Consider the following 24,449-nt stretch of genomic DNA (forward strand, 5'->3'; position numbering starts at 1 on the left):
CCTATTTGCCAATTTGTTTTATATCTTTGACTTTCTTTGACACACATTTTGTAAAAAAAAAAAATCATATAATTATTGTGTTAACTGTTCAACAGGGTTCGCTAACAAAGGGTCCTTGTTGTGTGGAATCTCTTCCCAGATCAGAAAAACACTCGTAAGTAGACCGCTCAATTATTGATTTCCGAGCTCAGTGATGCGCACACGCGAGTTCTAGTAGAAAGCCGCCCAGGGGCGGATCACATTTACCTTGATATATAGCATACCAATACCATTGTTTACAAGATATAACAGGCAGACAAAAAGCCATCAAAACAATACTTCCACATGTGCCTTTTAGCCTAACCAGATCAATTCGGTCAAATTATTATTGTGCTTTTAAGTTTGCACGCACGCACACACGAAACACAAATATTTTTGTTTTAATTATATTAGCCTACGTCTTTATGCTCTCCAGATCTCTTCACAACTCCCTCGCCATGCCTGTACTGTTCGATGGATCAGAAGAGGAGCTGATGGATACAATTGAGAGAGAGTGTAGTTGACCCCCAACTGAGATAACAACATTAGTGCAGGGGTGGGAGACTTTTAAGGAAAAGGCAAAGTAATGACTTCATTGCTAATGAAGTCACAATAAATTCTGACAATCGATGGAGTTTTTAAATTGTCCAGGCCTATTTGATCTATAGAGGCCCTTTATAATCTATCAGGAACAGAGTGATGCCCCATTTTTTAATATATGTTTATATTAAACTCCCCCCCCCCCCCACAGTTATCGTCATCATAAAAACAATACAAAAACAACAACAAAAAGTCCAGTCCAATCAAACAACCATGCATATTTGACCAAGTGTAAACAATAGGACACAAACAATTGTGAAGCCTGACTCTGGGGGAACTCTGTTTCGAACTGGCAAGCTTGCGTTACCATACAGCCACTCTACCCGAGCCACCACTGCACCCCCCACAAGAGAACTTGCTGTTCCTCACAAAGGGTGTGCAGTGCAGTCACTTATAAAGTAACCAATTAGCTGCTTTACTTTCCCTTCTCTGTTAATGGGTAATGCAGTAATGGAGATTGTTTGGGCTAAGATTTTTTTCTCTTGTAGCTCCACCCACATATTTTTCACACATACTAGCCAGTAGCCAGTGATGAATAATGCTTAGTTTTTACACCTAATATGAATTAGGATCTGATATTATTGAGATACCATTCCAAGACTATTTCCCACCATCATTTCTGTGCATATTTGTGCCTTTTCCATTTTCTAATATACAGCCAGGTATAAGGTATGTGAGCTGGGACTGTGTACTTAAGGTTCATTTCCTGTTCTCCAATCTCCACCCTTCCCTTCCTTTAGAAGGAATGCATGGCAATGGGGATATTCGAAGGGGCTTATCGAGGCCCCTTGGTTGGCAGCTGCCTTTCTGCTGATGAAGAAAAGTTTCAGGCAGCTACATATACAATGCAAAGGCCTATACTCCCACCTAGTGGTCTTGAAGTAAGACCAGCAGTATGCGTGAAAACATACAGTATGGTCTTACAGTATGGGTGTTTCAATGCTCAGTGTAATTATGTTGTATAAACGGTTCTTGAAGGCATGCATGATAAAGAGGTGGAAGTGTGTGTGTGCACTTACGTGTGCCAATATAGCATGTGTGTCATTTAGTATTTATAACTGGTCAGTAATTTGATAAGACAAAAGACGCAACCTTTCTGCTGTGCCATTTATTTAACAGTCACAGTACACTTTTCCCCCCCAGCATTAAATATAGTATTTTGTATAAAATATGTGTAAAACGATAAAGTACAGGCCTATCCAAATGTATAACATTTTTCACAATATGTTTCAAAACTAAAATGCTTCCACAAAACCTGGTTGGGAAGATCAAGGTTGATGGGAGGACAAGTGCCTTAATAATGATAATAATAATCTATAAATAAAAACCTGCATTGAAAGCATTGAAAGGAAGTGTATCAGACTGAATGCTGTTTCTTCTTTAAAGGTCTATAGTAAGACATTCTCTGCTGCACTGCTTGCAGCAGCACAGGTGGCAGGAGCGGGAGATGTTTGTGAAGTGTCTTGTTGATATTCGCATTCTTTGCAATGTAATCCTCACAAAGCCTGTAAGACAAAAGGTTATAAAAGAAAAGAAAATTAAAGCATTATTACACCATATTTACAGTAGAAGTTGTCATTGACACAATGGTAGCTGAATTAATACTTTTTTTTCTTTGTAAAACAGCTGCTATATAATTTGTTCTGTATTTATATCCGTTGTGAATCATACAATGCTGACATTTTCTTTTTTACCTGAACAGGGGATAAGGTTGTGTCTGGAAAACAAGTGCATCATTGCAGTGACCCTGAAGAGAAATATAGATGAAACCTTCCTTATTCTACGTATGGTGATTTTCTTTTTTACATTTTTATACAGGCAATGATTTTATCAAATTTTCAACTTCATTTGATGGAAAGACCTATGGCACTAAATTAAGTAAACATTTGTGATTGTGATTGTAATTTAGGCTTGACTTAAAGTTAATTGTTTCCTTCAAGCGGTTAGCATTTCACATAATCTTGCATATTTAAACGTAATTTAATTAGGACTATGCTGGTATTAGTGTAATTTAATGGAGACACGTGATTTAATTTTCCATGTTTTCAGATTTGCAACTGTTCAAAAGTCTGAGATTCAGTCTGTTGTGTATCCATTTGTTTATATACAGTCAATGGTATTCACCCTCAGAATACCTACAGTGTCAACAAGCAGGATGTAGTCACAACTTCCTCCGAAGACAATCACATCAGAGTCTTTGCCTGGACATGCCGTGTGCCACAACCTTACGTAGGAAAATAGAATTAGACAGTATAAACATTCTCACAATAAATTTGTTCACAGCAGATCACCTTAAACTTGGTCAATAATGCTAAGTGAACAATATTTCCAGATGAATATAGTTACATTTATGACAGCATTTTAGGTGATAAAAATTACCTTGGTTTGTTCTGATACGGATGCTCAATCTCTCTCCATTTCTTTGTTTCAACATCAAGCAACCAGGCATCACCTGGAAGGGAAATATTGTTTTTTTATTGAATAAAATAAAATGATATACCATCAAGGACATTGAAATAAAAATAATTAATGTCTTACTCATTGGTTTGCAATCAACACTCAGTCCACCAAACAGGAACAAGACATTCTCTGAGACTGCTGTGAGGGTATGCCATGATCTGCCCAACGGAATGATGGGAAGGGTGGAGATTGGAACTCTGAGGAAACATACAAGATTTAATGTTAATGTTCATTCATTTTACACAAACATTTGCACCACAATGTGCTCTTGAGTATGTTGTTTGTGCTTTATCATTTTGACATACTGTATGTAAAATATATATGTCCATGTATGCATATGCATGTCAATCAATCAATGAATCAACCAACCAACCGCTCAGTCAGTCAGTCAGTCAATCTCTTTCAGCCCAATGTTGTTGTCTCATTTTATACTGTATCTGTCAGATAATACTAATGTGCGGACTGCCCACTCTAAAGAGTATGTAATTTGATTATGTCTAAGTTTATTGCACTACTAACTCACATTTCTGACCATGTCCATGATTCAAGATCTAGACAGTGAACATCATTTGTCCTGGTTTCCTACATTAAAAAAAATAATAGTTACAGTATGTACTACTAGTGAGTCACGCAATTTTATTCCACTTTCCATAGAATACTGACATGCAGTAGACTTGAGATGGATGTAGAATTCTCACCATAACTCGGCCTCCACACACATATCCTCTGTGACACAGTGTTGCACTGGCATGGGCTGCCCTAGGGGCAGGGGCACGACCCTGTGCACAAACATTATCCCTTCAACACCAGAGACACAACAGCACCACGTGCTGTAACTGCTGTTTATAATGCTCAACCTTTACTGCAATTGGTCTAGGCTTACAAACACAAGGACAGCTATCATTCAGACAATTTCTGTGTAGAATAACAGACTTACACAGGTTTGTGGCTCACTCCAACTGGCTTGTGATGGGTCAAACATATGGACTTCATTGTTCCATCCAAAGAAGACATCTTCAACCTGAAAATCATGTAAAGGTAGTTTCATGCGCATTCAATGAGAATAACATCATACCCAGCACTCACAAACCAGAGTGGCCTTTTCCACACATTGCGTCTGTGGTCTAAAGACAGAACTACATGCATTAAGAAAGAAATTAAAATTATAACAATAATACCCAAGAAGCCTCATCCACAATGAAACTCCTGTTGCTGCTGTCAATGTCCCTCAGTAGTTTGCGGCCGTACCCTCCAAAGTACATGATCCTGCAGAGTGATTAAGGACAATTTTAACAATTAACCGTGGTGGCTGTAGAAGTTAATAGTTCCAGTTAATGGAATCTTTGTTATTTGCATAAAATGAGCGTTCTGTTTCACAATATAGTCTACCTTTGGTAAGAGAAGACTAGTAAATTCCATGTTCGTACCTTCCATTATAAACCCAGCAGGACAGTTTGTCTCGAGGAGAAGGGGGAGAACCGATGTCGGGTGTGACTTTCTTCCAAGCATATTTACCATCCAGGATGTTGACACAATAGATCTAGTTACAATCAAACACTGGTCATCAGAGAACTAACTTGATTTATACAGTATTTGATGTTACATTACATTTCATACACTGATACTAGTAATTACCTATTAATAATTAAATCCATTCCACATACAATCAATCACCTTTAATTTCCTAAAAACTCATGCTAACCTGATTGGTCTGTCCATTGTCATCACAACCTCCAAATATGTACATATGTCCATTCAAGTAGCAGCCACAAGTCCCAGACATTGAAGGTGGCACTTCCCCTGTCATGCTGAACATTTCCCTTCACAGACCAGAACATACTGTATGTTACTTTATTACTTTTTTTAAAAAATTGTAGTACTATGTGTACTAATACTGTATATAATTTATAATATTATTATTTTTGACACAAACAAGACAATTCGATATTACATTAATTCACACTCTTACCATATGCCTCGGTGTAAGTCATATACCCAGATTTCATCACTGGGTAGAAAAACTTCATCGTCTCCAATTGACTGTCGATTGATTGCACTGTTGTTATTGACATGTTTATCATTTGATGTAATACAGGCTAGCTGATGGTGGATTTCATTTTCTTACCACGTATCCCCCCCACACATATAACCGATTGCCATCTACCACCGCCGTGTGGCCGCTTCGCTCCTGGGCGACCAGCTCTGCGCAGTGCCTCCGTTGTGCGGATTCCGAATCCACATCCAGATCCATGGATGTACTTGTAATAGTGCTACAAAACAAATCAGTAAAACTAAACTAAACTATAGACTAGAGTAGCCTAGTGGTCGTGGAATACATTATAATGAATCTAGAATCTAGAATCTAGTGAGACATATGGTAAAAACAGAGAACAGACAGTAGCCCAACATTTTAACTCTCGTAAAAAAAGGTGTTTTAGGTTTTAATCCACTCGGTCTCGGATTATGTCATCCACTTTCCCGGAGAATAATCGGACAGGTGGGGCAACCAGGAAAGCACCCAACTATAAATCTTTGAATGTTTAGCAGCTCACAAAAACAAGTGTTTCTCGTTCGTTTTTGGGAATACAAATACTATGATGATTGACACAGTCCATTTGAAGCACTTTGATTGACCATTGTAGTGGGGTTAATACAAAACTGTAGTAATCTATAGCTTTAATATGGCGTTATATTACAGATAATGAAATGCAAAACATACTCACATTCTAAATCAGGCCCAGAACTGCTCATCTACGTCTACGACGTTTACGAAAACAACATAATAACAACATGCCCATGAGGCACAGACATGTTTTGACAGCTCTCCTGGGTGTTACACCAAAGTTGGTAACCTATCGAATGTTGTCATAGCTCATTGCAAAATGCAAACCAACCGCGTGAGAGTATCTTGAAACGATTTTCGTGCACATGGAGGGTTATCTATTGTGTAAGTTACACTCGTCTGATGGAAAATGGTGAACAGTAGTCTCAAATGTTAGGGTTTTTTGCTTTTGCAACGCCGACACAGAATTCGATAGGTTACGGATGTCGGCTGTACTGTAAGGGGAGTGGTCTTTTTTGCCCCAGAAGCCAGAACCAGAAGTGATGTAATACAGAGTACAGACGGAAGTTGATATTTAGCGCCAAACCTTGAGTTGTCACTGTTGTTCTTCTTGGCTCATATTAGTACTATTAGTAGTCATGGATGTTCGCAAAATAAAGACTAAAGTTTCTACTGGCTTCAAGATGCGAGGACTTATCCTTCGACCGTATGTATCCGCAATGTTCATACCGACTGCATTCGTAAACGGGTTGTTTGTGTGTTGAGTTCTGTTCTGAATTCGCACGAACACAGGAATATAGTTGGCACCTAAACATTGTGGGCACATTAATGTTACATGTCTATTCTTTGACTAAAAAGTAAGAAGAATTGGTCTGAATAGGGCCTAATTGTAAAGTAAACATGATTTGAAAATGCACGATGCGTCATTATCAGTAATTTGCCCTTAAACTTTCTTGTTTATGCCCATAACGTCTGGCTACTATTTATAACAATTGTATACGTAAATACTAGACCTTAAATCTAAAAATTCTAAGCTTGATCAAATCAGTTTACTTTCAGACTATTTCCCAATTCCCACAAAACCAGCGTTGAACACTGACTGACTGAATAGGGCTAATATTAAATAATATTGTATTGTTAGTGCATAATGTTAATGTTGTGTTTTACTACAGTGAAGCCAGCAGGTACCTTGTGGAGGTACTGGAGTCTGTCAGTCCCATTGAACTGGATGATATCATTGAGAAGGTTTTGGATGCAGTGGAAAAACAGCCATGTAAGTAAATCAGTTGACTTGCAGTTGATTTGTAGTTTCAGTAGGCCTATAGTTGCTTTTTGTTTATCATCTCCCTGTGTGTGCTTGCTTGTTGTGTTTATCCGAATACTGGTTTCAACTAAATGACTAAAGAACACTGTCTTCCATCAGTGTCCTCCAATATGATAGAGCTGTCTATTGTGGAAACTGCTGTGCAGGACTGCAGTCAGTCGAGTGATGAAGGACTGTAGGTTCTATATTTCCTCCTCAGTTGAATGCTTTCTTGATTAATGACCGGATTAATTGTGATGTGTTATTTACAAGAAAAAAGCAATTTTGCATTGGCAAATCAATGCTTACAAATGCAGTAGTGTTTAAAAATAACTCTAATACTGTTATTTTTAGTATAGTTTTATTTGTATGATTGTTTTGTAGTAAGTGGAGAATTATATATTCAAGTTAATTGATCCATGTACTCATCTGTCATGTGTTTGATCATCAATTTGATAACTAATTTAAATTTACCCATACTTTGACCTAGGTTACAGTAATTATATCTTGTACCCATAATAACAAAACAATTGTACTTAGACATTGTTAATTAGAGTTGAATAACTGTTTTGCAGTGATAATGTTTTCAACATCATTGGAGCTTTTGATATACCCAGATATATCTACAATGCAGAGAGGAAGAAGTTTGTACCGTAAGTGAAAGTTTCTATATACAATCCATCATGCCAAAACGGATTCAACTTTGATTGTTGCAAATGTTTGATATTTACGCACCTCAAGCCATGCTGTAATGGCAAAATTGTTGCTAATTATTCATCCGTCTCTCCTAGTATTAATATGACTAGCCACCCAACTCCCAGTTTGTGTGGTGTAGCCAGAGACAAGGCTGAACTCTTCAGGGAACGTTACACACTCCTACAACAGGTCAGTCAGCTCTACTTCAGGATGCATTTGACTGGGTGTTAACGTTTATGGCCAAAGCAAAGTCCTAAAACAACCTTTCGTTGTACACAGAGGTTCTGTCTATAGACTATAGTAGAATTTCATATGAGAGGTTGTCTTTTACTTCTTTATTTTTTTCCTCTGTAGAGAACACATCGGCATGAGCTCTTCACTCCTCCTGCAATAGGCGCTGCTGTAGATGAGGGCAGAAATAAGTTTCAGGTACCAAGCTGTAATCACATCATTATATAAAATCTGCTACAGAGTACAGACAGTGGCTTCAACATGATGTACCCAACACAGTGACATTTTATGAATTTGTATTTTGTGATGGTTTTCTTTAATGTAAGAATAATGCCTATAGTAACATGTCATTTTGATATTTATTCTTCTAGCTGAAGACGGTTGAGGCGCTCCTGGGTAGCACAGCTAAAGTTGGAGAGGTGATCGTATTGGGAATGATCACACAGATGAAAGAGGTGGCTCGCTGTAGTTTATTATGAAGCACATGCACAAAATGTTCCTTGTGCCTTGAAAATTTTAAAATGTTTTCAACCACAATAATTATGGCTTTAAATGTACAATTTCAACATGTGTAATTTGTGGGTCTTGTTCTTTTTTCACCTTCTATATTCTAGGGTAAATTTTACCTAGAGGACCCAACAGGAACAGTACAGCTGGATATGTCCAAGGGAATATCCTTTCATTGTACTTGATGGCAATATTGATGTGAATTTATGATACAAGGGAAGTAGGGAACAGTCTGACCAATATAATTTAGTAAAATTATGAGATATTGTATAGTTATTTGAATGAATATATGTATCAAGAGTATCAGGATGTACCATCTATACCTTAACTGCTCTCACCAGTTCCATAATGGCCTATACACAGAGTCCTGCTTTGTTCTGGCAGAAGGTAAGTGGACATACAGGCATAATACATACTGTACAATTTCTTTCAAACTGAGTATTATGCAGTGTGAAGTCGAGCCTTGTCCTCTCTCCTGTAGGCTGGTACGAGGACTCTGTGTTCCATATCAATGCTTTTGGGTTCCCACCGACAGAGCCATCTGCAAATACAAGGTCAGAAGCTCCAAAGAAAGTGTACTAGTACAATAAGTACATCTGCAGTGGTTGGAGGTGGAATTCCTACTCTTCCAGTGAGAAATATGCGTACCGTATATCTATTCTACGTCTGAGCATAAACATGGTAACGCCCCGCCTGCCTCTGATTGGCCTACCGACACTACAGAATAACGCTGGTCTCACCAGACTGTCCTCCGTCTGAGGTGGGAAGTACAAGAGATTGACCGCTTGGCACACGTGACAGTAACTTGTAACTTTTATTTTTGTAGAAGAGGCAAACTAATATTGTTTATGTCGTTTGCTTTTATTGATTGATTGAACACGTATTTGTACTATTATACTAAAAATGATAAAGATCAAGGGAAAAGAGACCTTTTTACAGTACAATAATGTTTCAACTTAAGTTTACACTGTACACACATTTTACAGTTTACACTGTACATTAATTTGCCTCTTCTACAAAACATAAAAGTTACTGTCGCACGTGCCACGCTGTCATTCTCTTGTATTATATGGTACTTATTATTTATTTATTTCCCACCATGGAGAAACCTCTTGGCAGACTATCCAGCATATAGCTATCCACCTCGGAGGAAAGTCTGGTAAGGCCGGCAGTGTCGGTAGGCCAAACACCATGTCTATGCTCGGACGTAGAATAGATATACGTGAGAAATATAGACCCTTTGTCACTTAGGCCACCTACCAGTTGACACCTACTGTATTTGCCTGAAGCTCATGAGTCATGAGCACAATATCACCTGGCCAAGTGAGCATTTCATATTGCGGAGTAACCTGGGTTCGAATCCCGGGTAGGAAATGAAATGTAGCAGCTTTCACCGTGGTAGTAAAGTGTCTCCTAAAACAATTTGCATTAAAACCTGTTTTTCTAGGGCATACTATGGTAACATCAACTTCTTTGGGGGTCCATCCACCACGTCCGTCAAAACATCTGCCAAGCTGAAGCAGTTGGAGGAGGACAATGAGGACGCCATGTTTGTAGTTCTCTCAGATGTGTGGTTGGACAGTGTAGAGGTGATAGAGAAGATCCACGTCATGTTCTCAGGTCTGAAATTGACTCACATTTTCACATTTGCTAAATCACCACGTTTCTACATTTGCATTCTGAACAATATTATGCATACCTTATGTTGGAAACATGGCAAAACTCAGCTAAACTGGAAGGCTTAGTAAAAGAAAGCCTATAAACTTTATAGCCATTATGTTGCTAAGCTGTCCATTGCATATAATAATTAAGGGCGCTTTCACACCCAAAGTTCGCTTAGAAGGTCCGTATCAAGGACCAAGGACCAAATATTAGCATTTTGATTTTGGTCCGTTTGGTGTTCACACTGGACTTTGTAAAGCGTACCAAATATGTAAACAAATGACACGTGGACATGTTAAGCGAACCAAATAGTGAGGGGGAAAAGAACATGAGGGGGGGCAAACTTCAGTCACACAGAGAGAGAAGCTAACAGCAACAACTTGCTATTGCATTCATCATCCTTATTGATTATTTTATTAGCCAAATAAGAGCAACAGATGAACAGAGGAGCAGGTGTTTGAACAATAATGTGCTTGCTGCTGATGCATTCACGGAGTATAGCCTACACAACAAGGTATCCCCGATAAAAAGGACTTTTCTTCCATGTGTGCACCTTGACCCGATTAGATATATGTTATTTCTGCGCATCAAATCGGCGGGCATTTCCATGTCATCTTATGGTTTAAACTTGAAGGTGGTCAGTTAGTAGGTTATTGAGCTTCAAGTCAGAACAGCTCCGCTGCAGCAAATTGAGTTGACCTAGTTTTACGTCTTTTGCTATAGTGATGCAATCAATGAATCATTTGGGACCACCTGTGTATAGCTTATTTAACATTGGCTTTTTCTCTATACGTGCGGCCTGCGCGACATGGATGATTTTAAATATTTCTCTGTCTCTGCGTCTCTCCCATATAAATATATGGGTCTCTCCCCCTCATGTGTGCAGCCCACACACACACACACACACACACACACACATAAAAAAAAGGAGGGGACACGAGTTGAAAGAGAAACTCTCGCATGAAGGCTCATGCATCGCATGCTTTGTCATAACTTTGCGTGGCGGCGGCGCATGCTTAAAATAAACAGATCTTCAAGCTTACATCGTGTACCATAATATACACCATTCCATGTCGATAACTTGTACATTTTGCGCATGTGAACCTCGTACGCTGCCATTACATTTGCGCTGCGCCTCGACATATACTGTATGTGTCTACTATTAAAATCAGACTGTCTGTCATATCAATAGTGATCCCCGTAAAAAAATACATGCTTTTATAACTAATTATTAATGCAGCCTCACAACTGCCGACGCCCGACAGCTATTTTGGCTATCGTACTGTATTTGGTCCATAAAGTCTGAATGCATTCACACCAGTAACGAACCGCACCGTGGTTCGTTTGGAAGCGAACCGAGTCCGGCCTTTTTTAGCGGACCATGGTTCGTTTCTTTGATCCGCACCAGAGTTCGGATGCACGTTCACACCAACCGAACCAAAGGGGTAAGCGGACCATGGTTCGTTTTAAACGAACCAAACATGTCCGGTGTGAAAGCGCCCTAAGACAGTTGTTATGTTCCTGCAAATTAACCTCACCCACTTGACGGCAACTTGAACAAAATTTGCAGCACTTTACCTCTAATGCTCCATGATGAATTTTCTCTAAACATATAATAGCTCAGATTTATATAGCCTACATTATAACCTAAGTTCATAGTCATATGCTGTTTTCACTGAGTCCAATATTATGATATTGTATTCATAATATTATATACTGATATTTTCAAGCCATGTCATAGCTACTTTAAATCTAATACAACAGCTATCTGCTTTTTGTCTGGTTTAGGCTATGCTGCGATGCCTCCTACCTGTTTCATCTTCTGCGGAAACTTTTCTTCTGCTCCCTACGGGAAAACACAGATAAAGTCACTCAAAGGTGAGAGTCAATCCCATTAAGACCTGAGGACGATTCTGCGAATGCCTCCTAGTTAGTTCTCACCTCCTAGGTAGTTCTCACAATGTCAAGATTTTCCCAAAATGTAATAAAACTAGCAGATGTACAAGCACTAAGTGACGTGCTGTGAGATGCTATTCTGCTTCTGCTATTTTTGAATAGCCAACACAACAATCTCAAATGACAGATGCTTTCCCAATTTTAATGGTTTAAAATTCTTATCAGTCACAGTTTTCTATGTGACATCTGGTGGTATATTTAGAGGTGAGATAAATGATTGCCTATATGACATTGCTTATATCTTTTTAGAGTCCTTGAAAGCTCTTGCTGATGCCATATGTGCGTACCCCGCCATTCATGCCAGGTAATGTTGCTATTGTGGTCATTCTCTGTTTTGTCCTGTTGAATTGTATTTGGTTGTTTTCTATTCAAGTTCAAGTAACTCAACACATTATTCCTCATCTTACAGTAGTCGTTTTGTGTTTGTACCTGGTCCTGAAGACCCTGGTCCTAGCACTATCCTACCCAGGTTAGTATTAATTAAGAGACACACAGTCCTGTCATTCATTGAGTGCTTTGGATACATATACTGTAGGAGCCAAAGAGTGCTTAGCTATAGTGGTTGTCACTTGGTTGGTGATGGGTGTGGGCACCGCATTGACGTTCCGTTATTGGTGGGAGCGTCTCTGTGGGTGGCCCTTGGTAGTCGACAAATATGGGTGTCTGAACCAGCTCACGCCTAAGGCTGTTTGAACTTGGAGGCAGGGTGAGCTGGGAGGATACACTTTGTTGACCGCGCGGCACAATATACTTTATAGTTTGATTCATTCACGTTTTGTTTGCTCACTGTTTTGATTGTTATTTATTGGATTCTTTGCACATATTTATTACATATATATATATTTATTTATTGTATTGTAATATTTTGTGCACTGAGCTATATAAACATTTTAAACTTTGAGCTTGTTTGGATATGAATCATTTTATCATTGTTTTGTCGCGCGTCATTACAGTTTGTTTTTAGCTCCCAGGCTTAGCCTGCCGGCATGAGTAATTTATTGGTAAATTATTATCAGCCACAACATATACATTTGTATTATTTGTTCCTGCTCAGGCCTCCCTTGGCAGACCATATCACCGGGGATTTCAGGGAGAGGATACCCAGCTCAGTGTTTACTACCAACCCATGCAGGTGAATATGGGGAATTTAGAAATATGTATGATATAGGGCATATCACACTGTGCCAAAAACATTCGAGTACACACACTTTGCTTTTAAAGTTTCCATGGCAGAAAAAATAATAATAATAATAATATATTTAAAAAAAATATATATATATATATATATATATACTGTATATATATATATACACACACACACACACACACACACACACACACACACACACACACATTTCCTAGAGCTATTGTGTTCTAGAATCTAGATTAAAAAAAAGGAACAGCAAAGCTGAGCTGAAGAGTTGTATTTATTTATTTAGTTCATGAATATGGCCCCTGATTCTTGATAATTTTCTTCTGACCAGAATCCAGTACTGCAGTCAGGAGATTGTCATTATCAGAGAGGACCTGGTCAACAAGATGTGCAGGAACTGTGTGCGGTTGCCCAGTACCAATCTTGACATCCCAAATCATGTGAGTTTTGGGCTCAAGTGTCCTGTCTCAAAGCTTGTTTTATGATTTAGTTGGCGAACTACATTATCTGTTCATCTGTTGTTCAAACCTTTAACTGTGTAGTAGTGTGTTGTATCCATAGTTCTCGGATACATAACCGTGGCATTACAACCTTTCTTTAAAACTGTCTCTCATGAACTTTGACTCATGTTGTTGTCTTGGAAATGTTTTAGTGATCTGGCCTGTTTAGATTAATCCAAATATCAATCATACTTTTTAACTATTCAATATTGTGTCCCCATTTCCCCAGTTTGTGAAGACCATTCTGTCTCAGGGTCACCTGACTCCTCTTCCCCTGTATGTCAGTCCTGTGTTCTGGGCCTATGATTATGCTCTACGGGTCTACCCTGTCCCCGACGTCATCATCTTTGCAGACAAATATGATCCATTCAGCATTACCAATACAGACTGTCTCTGCATAAACCCGGTATATATCTGCATATATATTTTTTTAATTGAGCCTAGTAATATTGTGAGTGTGTAGATACTTAAGACACTGCTGGTACAGATGAAGTGGCCATTGTCAATATGTTGTCCATTTATTATAATAGGGCTCATTCCCAAAAAGTGGCTTCACCTTCAAGGTGTACTACCCATCCAGCAGAACTGTTGAAGACAGGTGGGATATTTTCCTTGGCTTAATGTTCAATTTAAGTCACTTGATAGATACAGAAATAAACTATACAAATAATGGTTTTGTCCTCTTGTCTTTACAGCAAACTTCAAGGGCTCTAAAGACGATATCGATTTGAAAATGGATCTGTTGTGGAACAATGACTTTGTAAAATATGTTCTAAACCACTGGCTTATTTTATTTTGTATCTACCATTTATATTATGAACAATAAAGGTTCACATTATTATATTGCTGTCCTATTTTTTGTTTTACTATTTGTCAAATGTATACATTTCCATTGAGTATAAATGGAACACTCTGAGCGTAAATACTCCTTCCAGCCTTATTTCTACCAGTAAGTCGCCCTGAGGGCGAGAAGCGACCTCCCTTTAGGGCGAGGTCGCTGAAACAACAACAGAGCTTCTTAATACGGCACAGTTGAGAAGCAGGAGTTAATTGATGAGTGTCAGGGAGGTCTTTAAAGACCAATACCGGTCGAAACGTATGTCCTGCCTGTGGGGATGTGAATTAATACTTTACATTACAAAGTGAGTTGCGAGCCCTTGCTTTTCTTCATGATATCTGTTAGTTTAACAGTTTGGCTCAGCACCAAGATCAGAGGATGTGCACTGTTTTATTTTATTCCATAAACTCATAATCATGGATGTACAGAATCAGGAAGGTAGATTGGGGAGGGTAGATTTTCAACCTCAAACATGAAACAGGCTTGGTCTCCGTTGATGTCAGTCAAAACGAGGGAGTGGATTCTGCACTTATTAATTTGCATAATGTGCTGTCTATAATCTATAGTAATAGATTATAGAAGTTCTGTGTTTTTATTGTCTTGATAGTTAGTGTGCCATGTCAACATTATGTTGAATTATGACACTGCCATTCCAACAGATGTTGACTATAACATTTCTTTCTTCTTCCTGACTATTTTCTTTCACATCACATCAGGACATAGTTGTAATGATCATTATTAATAATAACCCACCTATCTCCAAGACTCCGTCCCCAGTCACAGTTCAATTTGAATGAATGTAGAATTGTGCAGGATTTGAGATTAATTTAATGTTATTTAAAAAAGAAAAATCATCTCTTGCACACTCATGCCAGTGTGCCTGTGATGATTGTGATCACCCATACTGTGCAAATGTTGGCAATTTGGCACCCGTAGCCGGGCCTAGGTTGCCTACGTAGTACGTATTACTGATCTATACCAGTTGTGCTTTCCTAAAGGTTTTTCACACACCCCACCCCCCACCCTTGGCTTCAGTTTCGGATAAAAATGAGCCAAAAGAAACAATTTGTTCGGAATAGCCTTGAGGGGTTCATCCCAGACTAGCCGCTCAAAATAGCCGATCTACAAGCTCACAGAGCGTCTCGCCGCGACGCGTTGTGAGCTTGTAGATCGGCGCGCGACACCGTCGCGTGACAGAGTGTAAATCAAGCATGACGTCACGTTGCGAAAACCTGATCGGCAGGTTTAGTAGGTAAAGGTGATCTGCTGCTCCTCGATCCGTCCCGTCCACAATTCAAGCCTGAAGCCTTACTACTTTACTTTGTTTCTCGATCGTTCACCATACCGTGTGAGTACAACTCAAAAGAACAATTGTTGTGTGTGTACTGTGTAGGCTAGTATTAGCTGTAAGGAAAAAAATGTACTTTTTAGGTTGATCTGATTCTGATTGTCTGATGTTTGTTTATTTTCACGAGCAAAGCGGAAATCCAGTTCTGCGCATTGTTTTGCTGTTTTTCCACTTGGAGAACATGTAGAGTTTGTGCCTAGAATAGTTGTGTGGGTGAAGATTTATATGGACGAATGCCCATTTGAACATCTGTCGGAGTAAAACGAAATAAGGATAGCAATCGCCTTCTGCTAATAAAAACTTTCGTGGACACTTCTGTTTAGGGTGCGACGATGGGCCCAAATTCCATCAGCAGGATTCAGGAAGAATTGAAGGCCCTTTCAAACTATTGTTGAACTGTTGCATGTTTTAATGCTTCGGCCCGAAACTTATTGTAATTAATGCAACTTTTCTTTTATCGAATCCGTATATGGTTGATTAAATTACCACTACTACACCACCTGCAGTGGTTTGGTCTTCCATTGAGAAATGTACCCCGGTAGGGTACGACACCTACTGGCTGGAAAGTATTACTGTCTGTGTAATGGGCTGTAATGATAGCATAACACTTTAGCCCATTACATCTGCAAAGCTCAAAAGAGCTCAAAAAAAATTCCACCCAGTGTCAATTATCTAATAATGTAATCCTCGGTGCTACACTTCCTCTGGCAATCTGGGGGAGTCCAAGCTGCTTCTCTTCACCTGACGGGAGAGTTTCCCCGGCCGGTTGTAGCACGGAAGGAACACCAGTTCCTTTCCCATCCATCAGGTGCCCCGGCTGGCCAGGGGGAGGTAGTTTAGAGACCAGACTGTTGCATGTTTTTGTGAGGGTACATACCCTAGGCCTAGGGGACACAGGGAGAACATGCAAACTCCACACAGATAGGCCCTTTCGCCAACTCCGCCTCTGGTATGGGCACTGATGACGTGGAGGATAGAACACGCACACAGCGTCCCCAGCGGGAATCGAACCCAGGACCTTCTAGCTGTGAGGCGACAGCACTACCGACTATGCCACCGTGCCCCTCAAAAGCCTTTGTTGAAGCCTTTTTTCCTTTTACCTGAGTTTTGGTCTCTTGACAAGGACATCTATAGACAGCGACGGAAGCTGTATGCCCAAGCAAACATGCTGTGTCGCATGTGCTCTGTTCCTGTGAAGATATCGCTCTTTAGATCCTTCTGTACACCGCTGTATACTGCACACCTATGGTGCCGCTAATAGCTATAGACAAAGCAGCATGAGAAGACTCACAGTGGCCTATAATGATTGTATGAGGCTGCTGTTGAGAGTGCCAAGAAGCTCCAGTGCTAGCCAGTACCTACCTGCTCTGCTGTTCATGTGTAGGGCATCTGAGTCAAGCATTAAATAATTATGTAATAACTCCTCATGAACTGATTCAACTTACAGAACCGTGGGAATGGCTCGAGATGAGGACGAGAAGACATACCCCAACCGGCCTGACAACACAGCCTTCACCCAGCAGAGGCTACCGGCTTGGCAGCCTATGCTGTCTGCTGGGATTGTAATCCCAGGGTTTGTCCTCATTGGCCTGGCCTTCATCGGAATTGGTGTCGCACTCTTTGTTACCTCACGGAACATCCAAGTGTTGGAGGTATGTCTGAGTCTGTGCTGAATACACAGTAAAAAGTATTGCCAGATACATATGCATTTGACCTGCCTTTGCATTAGAGCTATACTACTCTGTACTTCCTGCGCTCGCATGAAATGCAGACCAAGACCAGCCTCTCGACTGTAGCGGAAATAAAAATTACGTTTTTTGCAACTCACCAATACAAAGACGGCTTGTGTGATTAAAATGCCTACTTTCCGCGGTGGACGCACTCTGAGCCCCCCACCACACGTATAATATTGACTTTTTGGCCAGAAAAGGATTTTTTTGAGAGGCTGGTCTGCAATTCATGCGAGTGCAGGAAGACGAGGGAGAGCAGCATAGCTCTAATGCACATTAGAGCTATGGACCAGAGCTACTGTAACTATATTGGCATGGAACACATGACAGAAAGAAGTTCACAAATACAGTGCCATATAGGAAATTATTTTTTATTATTATATACAATTAACATTTAAGATGTAGTCTGTAATCTGGGGAGGGGTTTGTGTAAACAGACTTTTTATGCTGTATAGTGCCTTTTCTAGCATGTTCCACTTACAGCGTGTACAGTGTACTTTACATTCTCCCATTCACACACAACGGCGGAACACAGACACACATTTAAGTGTTACACATTCAGACATAGACTGTAAGCCAACCATGCAAGTGCAAGGCATCAACCACCTGTTCATCGAGAACAGTTATGGGTTCAATATCTTGCCCAAGGACATTTTGTCTCCGAAACAAAGCCAGGAGGAGCCAGGGATCTAACTCAGCCATTAGGATTGATGGATGCTGGTTGACACAAGGTGTTTAACAATGAGTTAACAAGTTATGGATGTTTGTTAGCAATATTAATGTGATGCTTACATTTCCCTTGAAATTGACATTTGTTAGTTGGTTCATGGGTTTGTCACTGATAGTATCATATGTTTTGTTGTCACAGAGTGTGAAGTGTCAGTAACACAACTCCACACAATGAAGTTCGGACTTGTATGTATCAATATTTAATGGCAAACTTTCCGGGTTATCTTCTTTTCACAGAAAGATTACACTGGACTAGAGACAGAGTCACCATGCTTTAAGTGCTCAGACTCGGGTACCAAAAACTGTCCGTGCACATTGGAATTCTCTCTGGACAAGTTATTTGTGGTGAATATGAAGTTTAACACACATACACAGAGACTTTTACTTTAATGTTAAGTAAAACATCATTGCTCTAACTTGTGATTGTATTGGTCACTGTCATCCACAGGGCCCAGTGTTCTTTTATTATGGTCTGACCAACTACTTCCAGAACTACAGGAGATATGGTGTTTCTAAAGATGACGTACAGCTCTCTGGAGAGCTGGATAACTTTAAGGTACAAAATATGAAAAAGTACGGTAGGGTATTTTGACTATTTTCAATGCATGGATTAAGCCCATGGTACAAATTTGAATTGAAATGTCTTTGCTGCTGCATATTAGATAAGATCTATCACATTATCTATTGAAAAACATCAGTGTAAAAAATATTATATGGTATTTGGTTCCCCCTTCAACTGTGCTTTGTTTCTTTTACAGGATCCAAGTGACAACTGCGCTCCCTATCAGAAGGCAAACGAGAAACCAATTGTACCTTGTGGAGCAGTAGCAAACAGCATGTTCAATGGTACATGATAGATGCTAGACTATAGATAGATGTCCACTGCTTAAACACAAAATATTATCTAAACCTTTTTTTTTATTCTTCCAATGTAGACACATTCAGGCTTTTCCAGGAAATGGCGAATGGAAAAAGGAAGGAGGTGCCTTTTGATGGAAAAGGGATTGCTTGGTGGACGGATTACAACATCAAATACAGGAATCCATCTGTCACGCCTCTAAAGAACGCATTCAATGGTATTTCACTTTGATTCTTTTTATTTATCACTGTGCAGGTTGTCTGTGACTGAACATGTGTATATTTGTATATTAATCGTACACATTAAGAGTGTGACAAGTAAATATTGCCAGATGTGTGATATAAGGGCGAGTGTGTGCATGTCAAACAATTTAGGCCAATAGGAGTAATTTATTACTACTTTAAAAAGTAAATTTGGTGTATATAGTCTTTTTTTATTGTCCTAAAATATTGTCTATATACATACATTCATGAATCCACTATTCCATATTTTAGGCCAACAAAATGAACTCTATATACAAAATGTCCCACCCCACAACCCCAGCTGCCGGACTAATGGGGGTTTTCCCCTGGTTAAATAAAAATAAAATCCTCCTTGTAACTTGTAGTATATGTTGGGTGGCATTAAATTGGACCACAAAATGTTGGGAAACTGTTAGGATTAGATCATACTTGGATATACTATAGAGTTTATGATGGATCTGTTGATTAAACACATATTGCGTCTAGTCTAAATAAGAAAGAACATGTTTTGTTATTTGGTATAGACATAACTAATAAACTAATTCACAGGTACTGTGAAGCCTGTATATTGGTCCAAACCAGCTTATGAGCTTGATCCTAGTGATCCAGCGAACAATGGCTTCATCAATCAGGATTTCCTGGTCTGGATGAGGAGAGCAGCGCTGCCAGACTTCAGAAAACTGTACCGTCGTATCACAGAAGGGGACTACCAAGAGGGTCTGCCAGCAGGCAACTACTCCCTTGAAATTACTTACAGTATCCTTTTTAATTACAAATCAAGAGAAGATGAGAAAGTTTCAACTTGTAACTATTAAAGCATGTACAGTAGGGGTGTCCAGTTGGCAGAGAAGGTAAAACCTTCATTCACCATGCAGAGGCACAGGTTCAATTCCCGACAGTCATGCGCTCCAACAGTGCTTGCTGGTTACCTACACCCTCCCACCTACCCCTCACTCAGGTGACCCAGCCGGGGTGATCAAGTCCCGATTAAGTCCCAACTAGAATAGATTCTGCCTGTCATGGAAAAGACGTGCTGTGATTGGCTAGTAGTCACTTTGATTTCCAGTTTGCCATTTCTAACATGGCGCCTGCAGCTACAGACGCCCCCCGTTCTATATCTATGTTGCAGTACACAATCAGAAATTATTAAATCAGCAGTAATGTGTGTCAGTGTCCAGAGTTCTTAGTAGTACTGATTTCATTGGCTGTTTCATGTTACAACACCATGTAATTGTTTGGCTGGAGCCTAGGCTAACTGGTTGTACCAGATGGGTGTGGCTCTCATTTTCAGCTGGTAGATAATGAAAACAAAGACATTGGGAGTCATGAGTAGGAAAAAGGTCAAAACAAATATCTTGAATTGAGCTATGCAAATAATATAATGATCTACGGTTGATTCGTTTCTACCTCAGAAAGCCCTGTGTATATTGTGCCAATACAATGGCTTGTAAAGCATTCCTAATAGCATTCCTCCCTCTGATTCTTATGTAAATCCTTAACTGAGTGTTCTCCAGATTATCCTGTCCTGAGCTTTGGTGGGAGAAAGCAAGTAGTGTTCAGCAATGTGTCCTGGATGGGTGGCAAGAACCAGTTCCTAGGTATTGCTTATCTTGTCATTGGCTCCATGTGTGTGGTCATGTCTATGGTCATGCTCATTGTCTACGCCAAGTTCAAGTTCCCTGATGAAGAATGATCACCTACAGTTCTCGACTACAGGTGACTGGTTTGAAGATGGTGTACACCATGAACCTCAAGACTCAAGTTACAGAATATATGTTTTTTCACACATGGGAATTCTAACTAAGATAAGACTATACAATTTACATATTATTCTAGTAAAACAGTTTGGAGACGTGCACAACATAACCTACAAAGAGGGTAAATCGAGACACTGTCTCGAAAGATCACCTTCATGGACAATGTGACTGTGAATTCCAGGTACATTTGTTTGTCCTGCCCCTCCCCAAACTGCTATGGTGCACTCACAGCTAAGCATAACATGGGTTAGACAAACCTCCACCAATAGTTTTCCTGATAAAATATTGTTTTAAAAAAGAAATGTCAAGCACATATTTTTCCAGCCTTGTTGATGGATTTGGAAGAGATTTTGAAGGTCTGGTTGCAAAAATGAACCAATTTTATGAATTGTTTAGATGAAATCTCATATTTGAGTAGTGCTTCTCCGATTTATTTTCGGGACTCAAGTATGCCAAGTTTGTTTTTAAACTGAATTAAATCATAGGAAGATCAATAGATAACCTCATTAATTAAAATGTTAATTTTGGTCTTTTTCAGTTGATACCGTACAATAGAAGATGACAAATGACGGCAGTGAATGTATTTGTGTTTATAATGTATGCCGGGTAAAACAGAGCTCAACCACTATTCCAGGGTAGGATAAATAGTACATTTAGTTTAGTCAGTGTTTCATAAGTCTACCATGTTTGTATCTTTGAAAATGGTCAAGCTCAATGATAGTCTCTAGGTTTTTGAAGCCATAGTGGTTACATCAAAAGCCACATTTCACCATTTTGATACGCAATTACAAAATATTCCTGCAATTAGTAAAATACACTGTTCTATCTCAGGGATAATACTGGTAATGACTAGGCTATGTAGTTTGAACATATTGTCCTATTTTACATACATATAATGTATTTATTGCACATGTTAATGCTTTTAATTGTGGCCATGCTTTAAATGTTCTCCTTTCCAAGTATATTTTGAATAAAAAACACAAAAATCCACAGTCTTTTTCTTTTTGAGTTTTGGGGACATAGTTCAAGCAACTTTTCTACTTTTGAGATGATTGTTGAATAAAATGTAGCTTAGATTTTTACTAATTTAAATGCATATTAAATTAAATGTAATTAAATTGAGCCTGAAGGAAATGCAGGTGTCATAGCAGCAGCGCTGCGGTAGACAGACTAAATTATTGTTATATACCGGTATATTTATTGTATCAAATTATTACCTGTGATGGTCTTTGTTTTATTGTATTATACATCTGTGATTACTATTATTATTTTCATTGTAATACTATGTATATGACTGAGAGGGCTCTCTAGAAAGGATCGAGCCAACTCCCTTCCTCCCCCTGTCTGTCAGATGGTACAACAGACCGCTAAACTGCATTGTGGGTATAGTAGTTGTTTCACATCACAGACCATGCGCGTGTGCCTTAGCTGCATGCCTTCTCTCCACGACAAGTACCACAATCCTTTGCACGAATACGTTTGGCTGCGGCTGTTTGACAGCTCCCTCCCTGCATCACTTCAGTCAGTGTGTGTAGTAGGCTAGATGCGATAGTCCGGCCCACGCATACAGCCTTGTTTCTTCTTTGTTCAGTGTGATCAAATCAAGTCCACCGGCCCGAGTTGTTTGCTCCTGTCTTCAGAAGAGATGTCTGACGGCGGAGGGGGGGAAGACAACTCCGGCACCATGGAGGTGTCGGCGGTTCAGACTGTAGCCGACGCCGCGGTGCTGCAGAAGCACATTCGCAAACTGGTCCCTTTGCTCCTGGAAGATGGCGGCGAGGCCCCGGCCTCCTTGGAAACCGCCCTGGAAGAGAAGAGTTCCATTGAGCAGATGAGGAAATTCCTCTCCGATCCCCAAGTTCACACCATCCTAGTGGAGAGAAGCTGTCTCAAAGGTTTTTGTCTCATCAAGTCACATTTGTGCATCCATTCTCTTTAGTAGTCTCCATGGACCTATACGTATACTTCGTTGTACGACGGTGTCGCGCGGAAAATATAGCAGATCTACAAGCTCACAACGCGTTGCTGCGTGAGGCGTTGTGAGCATGTAGATCTGCTATTGTCTACTCCAGGAACCAGCTAACTCAACCAGCTATCTCATCCAAACACTCGTTAGCATGGTCTTTACTGTTTATATCAAAGAAAAACGTGACAAATACTATCCTAGGCAATGCATTGTGTATCTACTATCTAATGTTCTGTATTGTGGGCAACTAACACCTATTGACAGCTACCATTTAAAGGTTCGTTTTGTATTAGTATATAGATCATACATTACATTAGCTATTTGGACCAGTCATATTAAATGAAGAAAATAGCTAAGCATAGATATTGAGGTTCCAAACGGAGCTATGAGGAAATATGATGACACCAATGAAAACACAACCCTGTGATTGCTTTGCTCTCAGGGTTAGCACTCAGTTAGGGTTCTGTATGTTACAAACTACATATGCTATTAGCCCTGGTTCTTGACTCTCGTATTCATATCAGGGCTAATATGCTATTAGCCCTGAAACATGACTGCCATGATGATTGTCATGAACCATGGCTAATATGCTATAGACTTGATCCAAGGCTAAACTAATATCATGATGTGACGTCAACAAGACGTTTTCTGCAACCTTTGCTAAACCTAAAACATAACCGGTCGTCATGGCTATATGTCTATGGTCATGGCTTCTTGCCCTCGGCGCAGATCATGTGAGCCAGCTTCTGTCAAAGAGCATATTCTTCTCGTTTCTCTCCAGGTTAGGAGGTTCTGCTTAACTATGAATGGTGAACATTGATCCCTTGTTCTCTCGTGTGTGTGTGTGTGTGTGTGTGTGTGTGTGTGTGTGTGTGTGTGTGTGTGTGTGTGTGTGTGTGTGTGTGTGTGTGTGTGTGTGTGTGTGTGTGTGTGTCTGCTTTGGATTCCCAACTTGTCTTGGGAGTATAACTAAAACAGACCCATTTTAATTGCACTGAATGAGGTGGCTAAAATGCTGCAATGCAGAGCTCATAGATTCCATGGGTATCTTTTCCCAGTGAGTGACCTCACTGTTTTTAGGGAGGGTGGGGACTGCTGGATGGACGGAAGCAGAATTATCTATTTTGCACTGTCATCATGCTTCAACAGAGGAGCCACAGTGGAAACGGAACAAAGTCTATTATATATATATATATATATATATATATATGGTGGTGCAAGGCAAGCAAATGTTTGGTGCTTGTAAGCAGTGCACATTGAGACGAGAGCACAGGGCGTTGTGCAAGGTGCTGTCCGTGCGCAGTGGCGTTATATGGGCCCCTAAGCGAGCA

The 24,449-nt window shown here is 39.8% G+C and overlaps 4 protein-coding genes across 7 annotated transcripts in view; 3 read left to right on the forward strand and 1 right to left on the reverse strand.

The window, feature by feature from the left end:
* Window positions 1-1,503: 1,503 nt before the first annotated feature.
* On the reverse strand, window positions 1,504-5,910 carry LOC308329063 (kelch domain-containing protein 1). Of its 3 annotated transcripts, none has more exons than XM_080783251.1 (14): window positions 5,802-5,910; window positions 5,204-5,348; window positions 5,048-5,118; window positions 4,781-4,898; window positions 4,506-4,618; window positions 4,257-4,344; window positions 4,016-4,099; window positions 3,777-3,857; window positions 3,602-3,660; window positions 3,157-3,275; window positions 2,998-3,070; window positions 2,758-2,842; window positions 2,313-2,365; window positions 1,504-2,123 (listed from the first exon to the last, which is right to left on the reverse strand). In XM_080783251.1, exons 2-14 carry the CDS (start codon window positions 5,327-5,329, stop codon window positions 1,976-1,978), a joined length of 1,218 nt encoding a protein of 405 aa, XP_080639377.1. In that variant the 5' UTR covers window positions 5,330-5,348; window positions 5,802-5,910; the 3' UTR covers window positions 1,504-1,975. The 3 variants fall into 3 exon arrangements, with proteins under 3 accessions (XP_080639377.1, XP_080639378.1, XP_080639379.1); XM_080783252.1 differs by having other exon boundaries at window positions 5,204-5,369; window positions 5,802-5,841; XM_080783253.1 differs by lacking the exon at window positions 5,204-5,348 and having other exon boundaries at window positions 5,048-5,134; window positions 5,802-5,833.
* Window positions 5,911-6,234: 324 nt separating this feature from the next.
* pole2 (polymerase (DNA directed), epsilon 2) lies at window positions 6,235-14,492 on the forward strand. Of its 2 annotated transcripts, XM_080783456.1 has the most exons (19): window positions 6,235-6,347; window positions 6,814-6,914; window positions 7,065-7,140; window positions 7,520-7,597; window positions 7,736-7,829; window positions 7,995-8,069; window positions 8,243-8,326; window positions 8,486-8,542; window positions 8,717-8,765; window positions 8,860-8,932; window positions 9,826-9,998; window positions 11,829-11,918; window positions 12,246-12,300; window positions 12,406-12,465; window positions 13,051-13,128; window positions 13,481-13,589; window positions 13,879-14,055; window positions 14,180-14,247; window positions 14,345-14,492. In XM_080783456.1, exons 1-19 carry the CDS (start codon window positions 6,280-6,282, stop codon window positions 14,361-14,363), a joined length of 1,584 nt encoding a protein of 527 aa, XP_080639582.1. In that variant the 5' UTR covers window positions 6,235-6,279; the 3' UTR covers window positions 14,364-14,492. The 2 variants fall into 2 exon arrangements, with proteins under 2 accessions (XP_080639582.1, XP_080639581.1); XM_080783455.1 differs by having other exon boundaries at window positions 14,180-14,492.
* A 1,239-nt stretch (window positions 14,493-15,731) lies between these two features.
* On the forward strand, window positions 15,732-21,439 carry tmem30b (transmembrane protein 30B). The gene is made up of 8 exons (XM_080784596.1): window positions 15,732-15,835; window positions 17,283-17,487; window positions 18,532-18,639; window positions 18,743-18,850; window positions 19,053-19,140; window positions 19,230-19,370; window positions 19,945-20,151; window positions 20,910-21,439. Exons 2-8 carry the CDS (start codon window positions 17,293-17,295, stop codon window positions 21,086-21,088), a joined length of 1,026 nt encoding a protein of 341 aa, XP_080640722.1. The 5' UTR covers window positions 15,732-15,835; window positions 17,283-17,292; the 3' UTR covers window positions 21,089-21,439.
* Window positions 21,440-22,665: 1,226 nt separating this feature from the next.
* Window positions 22,666-24,449, forward strand: part of dync1h1 (dynein, cytoplasmic 1, heavy chain 1) — a 43,521-nt gene continuing 41,737 nt past the window's right edge. Inside the window, exon 1 of the mRNA XM_080784011.1 lies at window positions 22,666-23,047. Coding sequence (XP_080640137.1) covers window positions 22,798-23,047 — 250 coding nt within the window. The 5' untranslated portion in view covers window positions 22,666-22,797. The remainder of the gene's footprint in view (window positions 23,048-24,449) is intronic.

This window comes from Protomyctophum bolini (genome assembly GCF_963924005.1).
Source record: "Protomyctophum bolini genome assembly, chromosome: 15".
NCBI lineage: Eukaryota > Metazoa > Chordata > Actinopteri > Myctophiformes > Myctophidae > Protomyctophum > Protomyctophum bolini.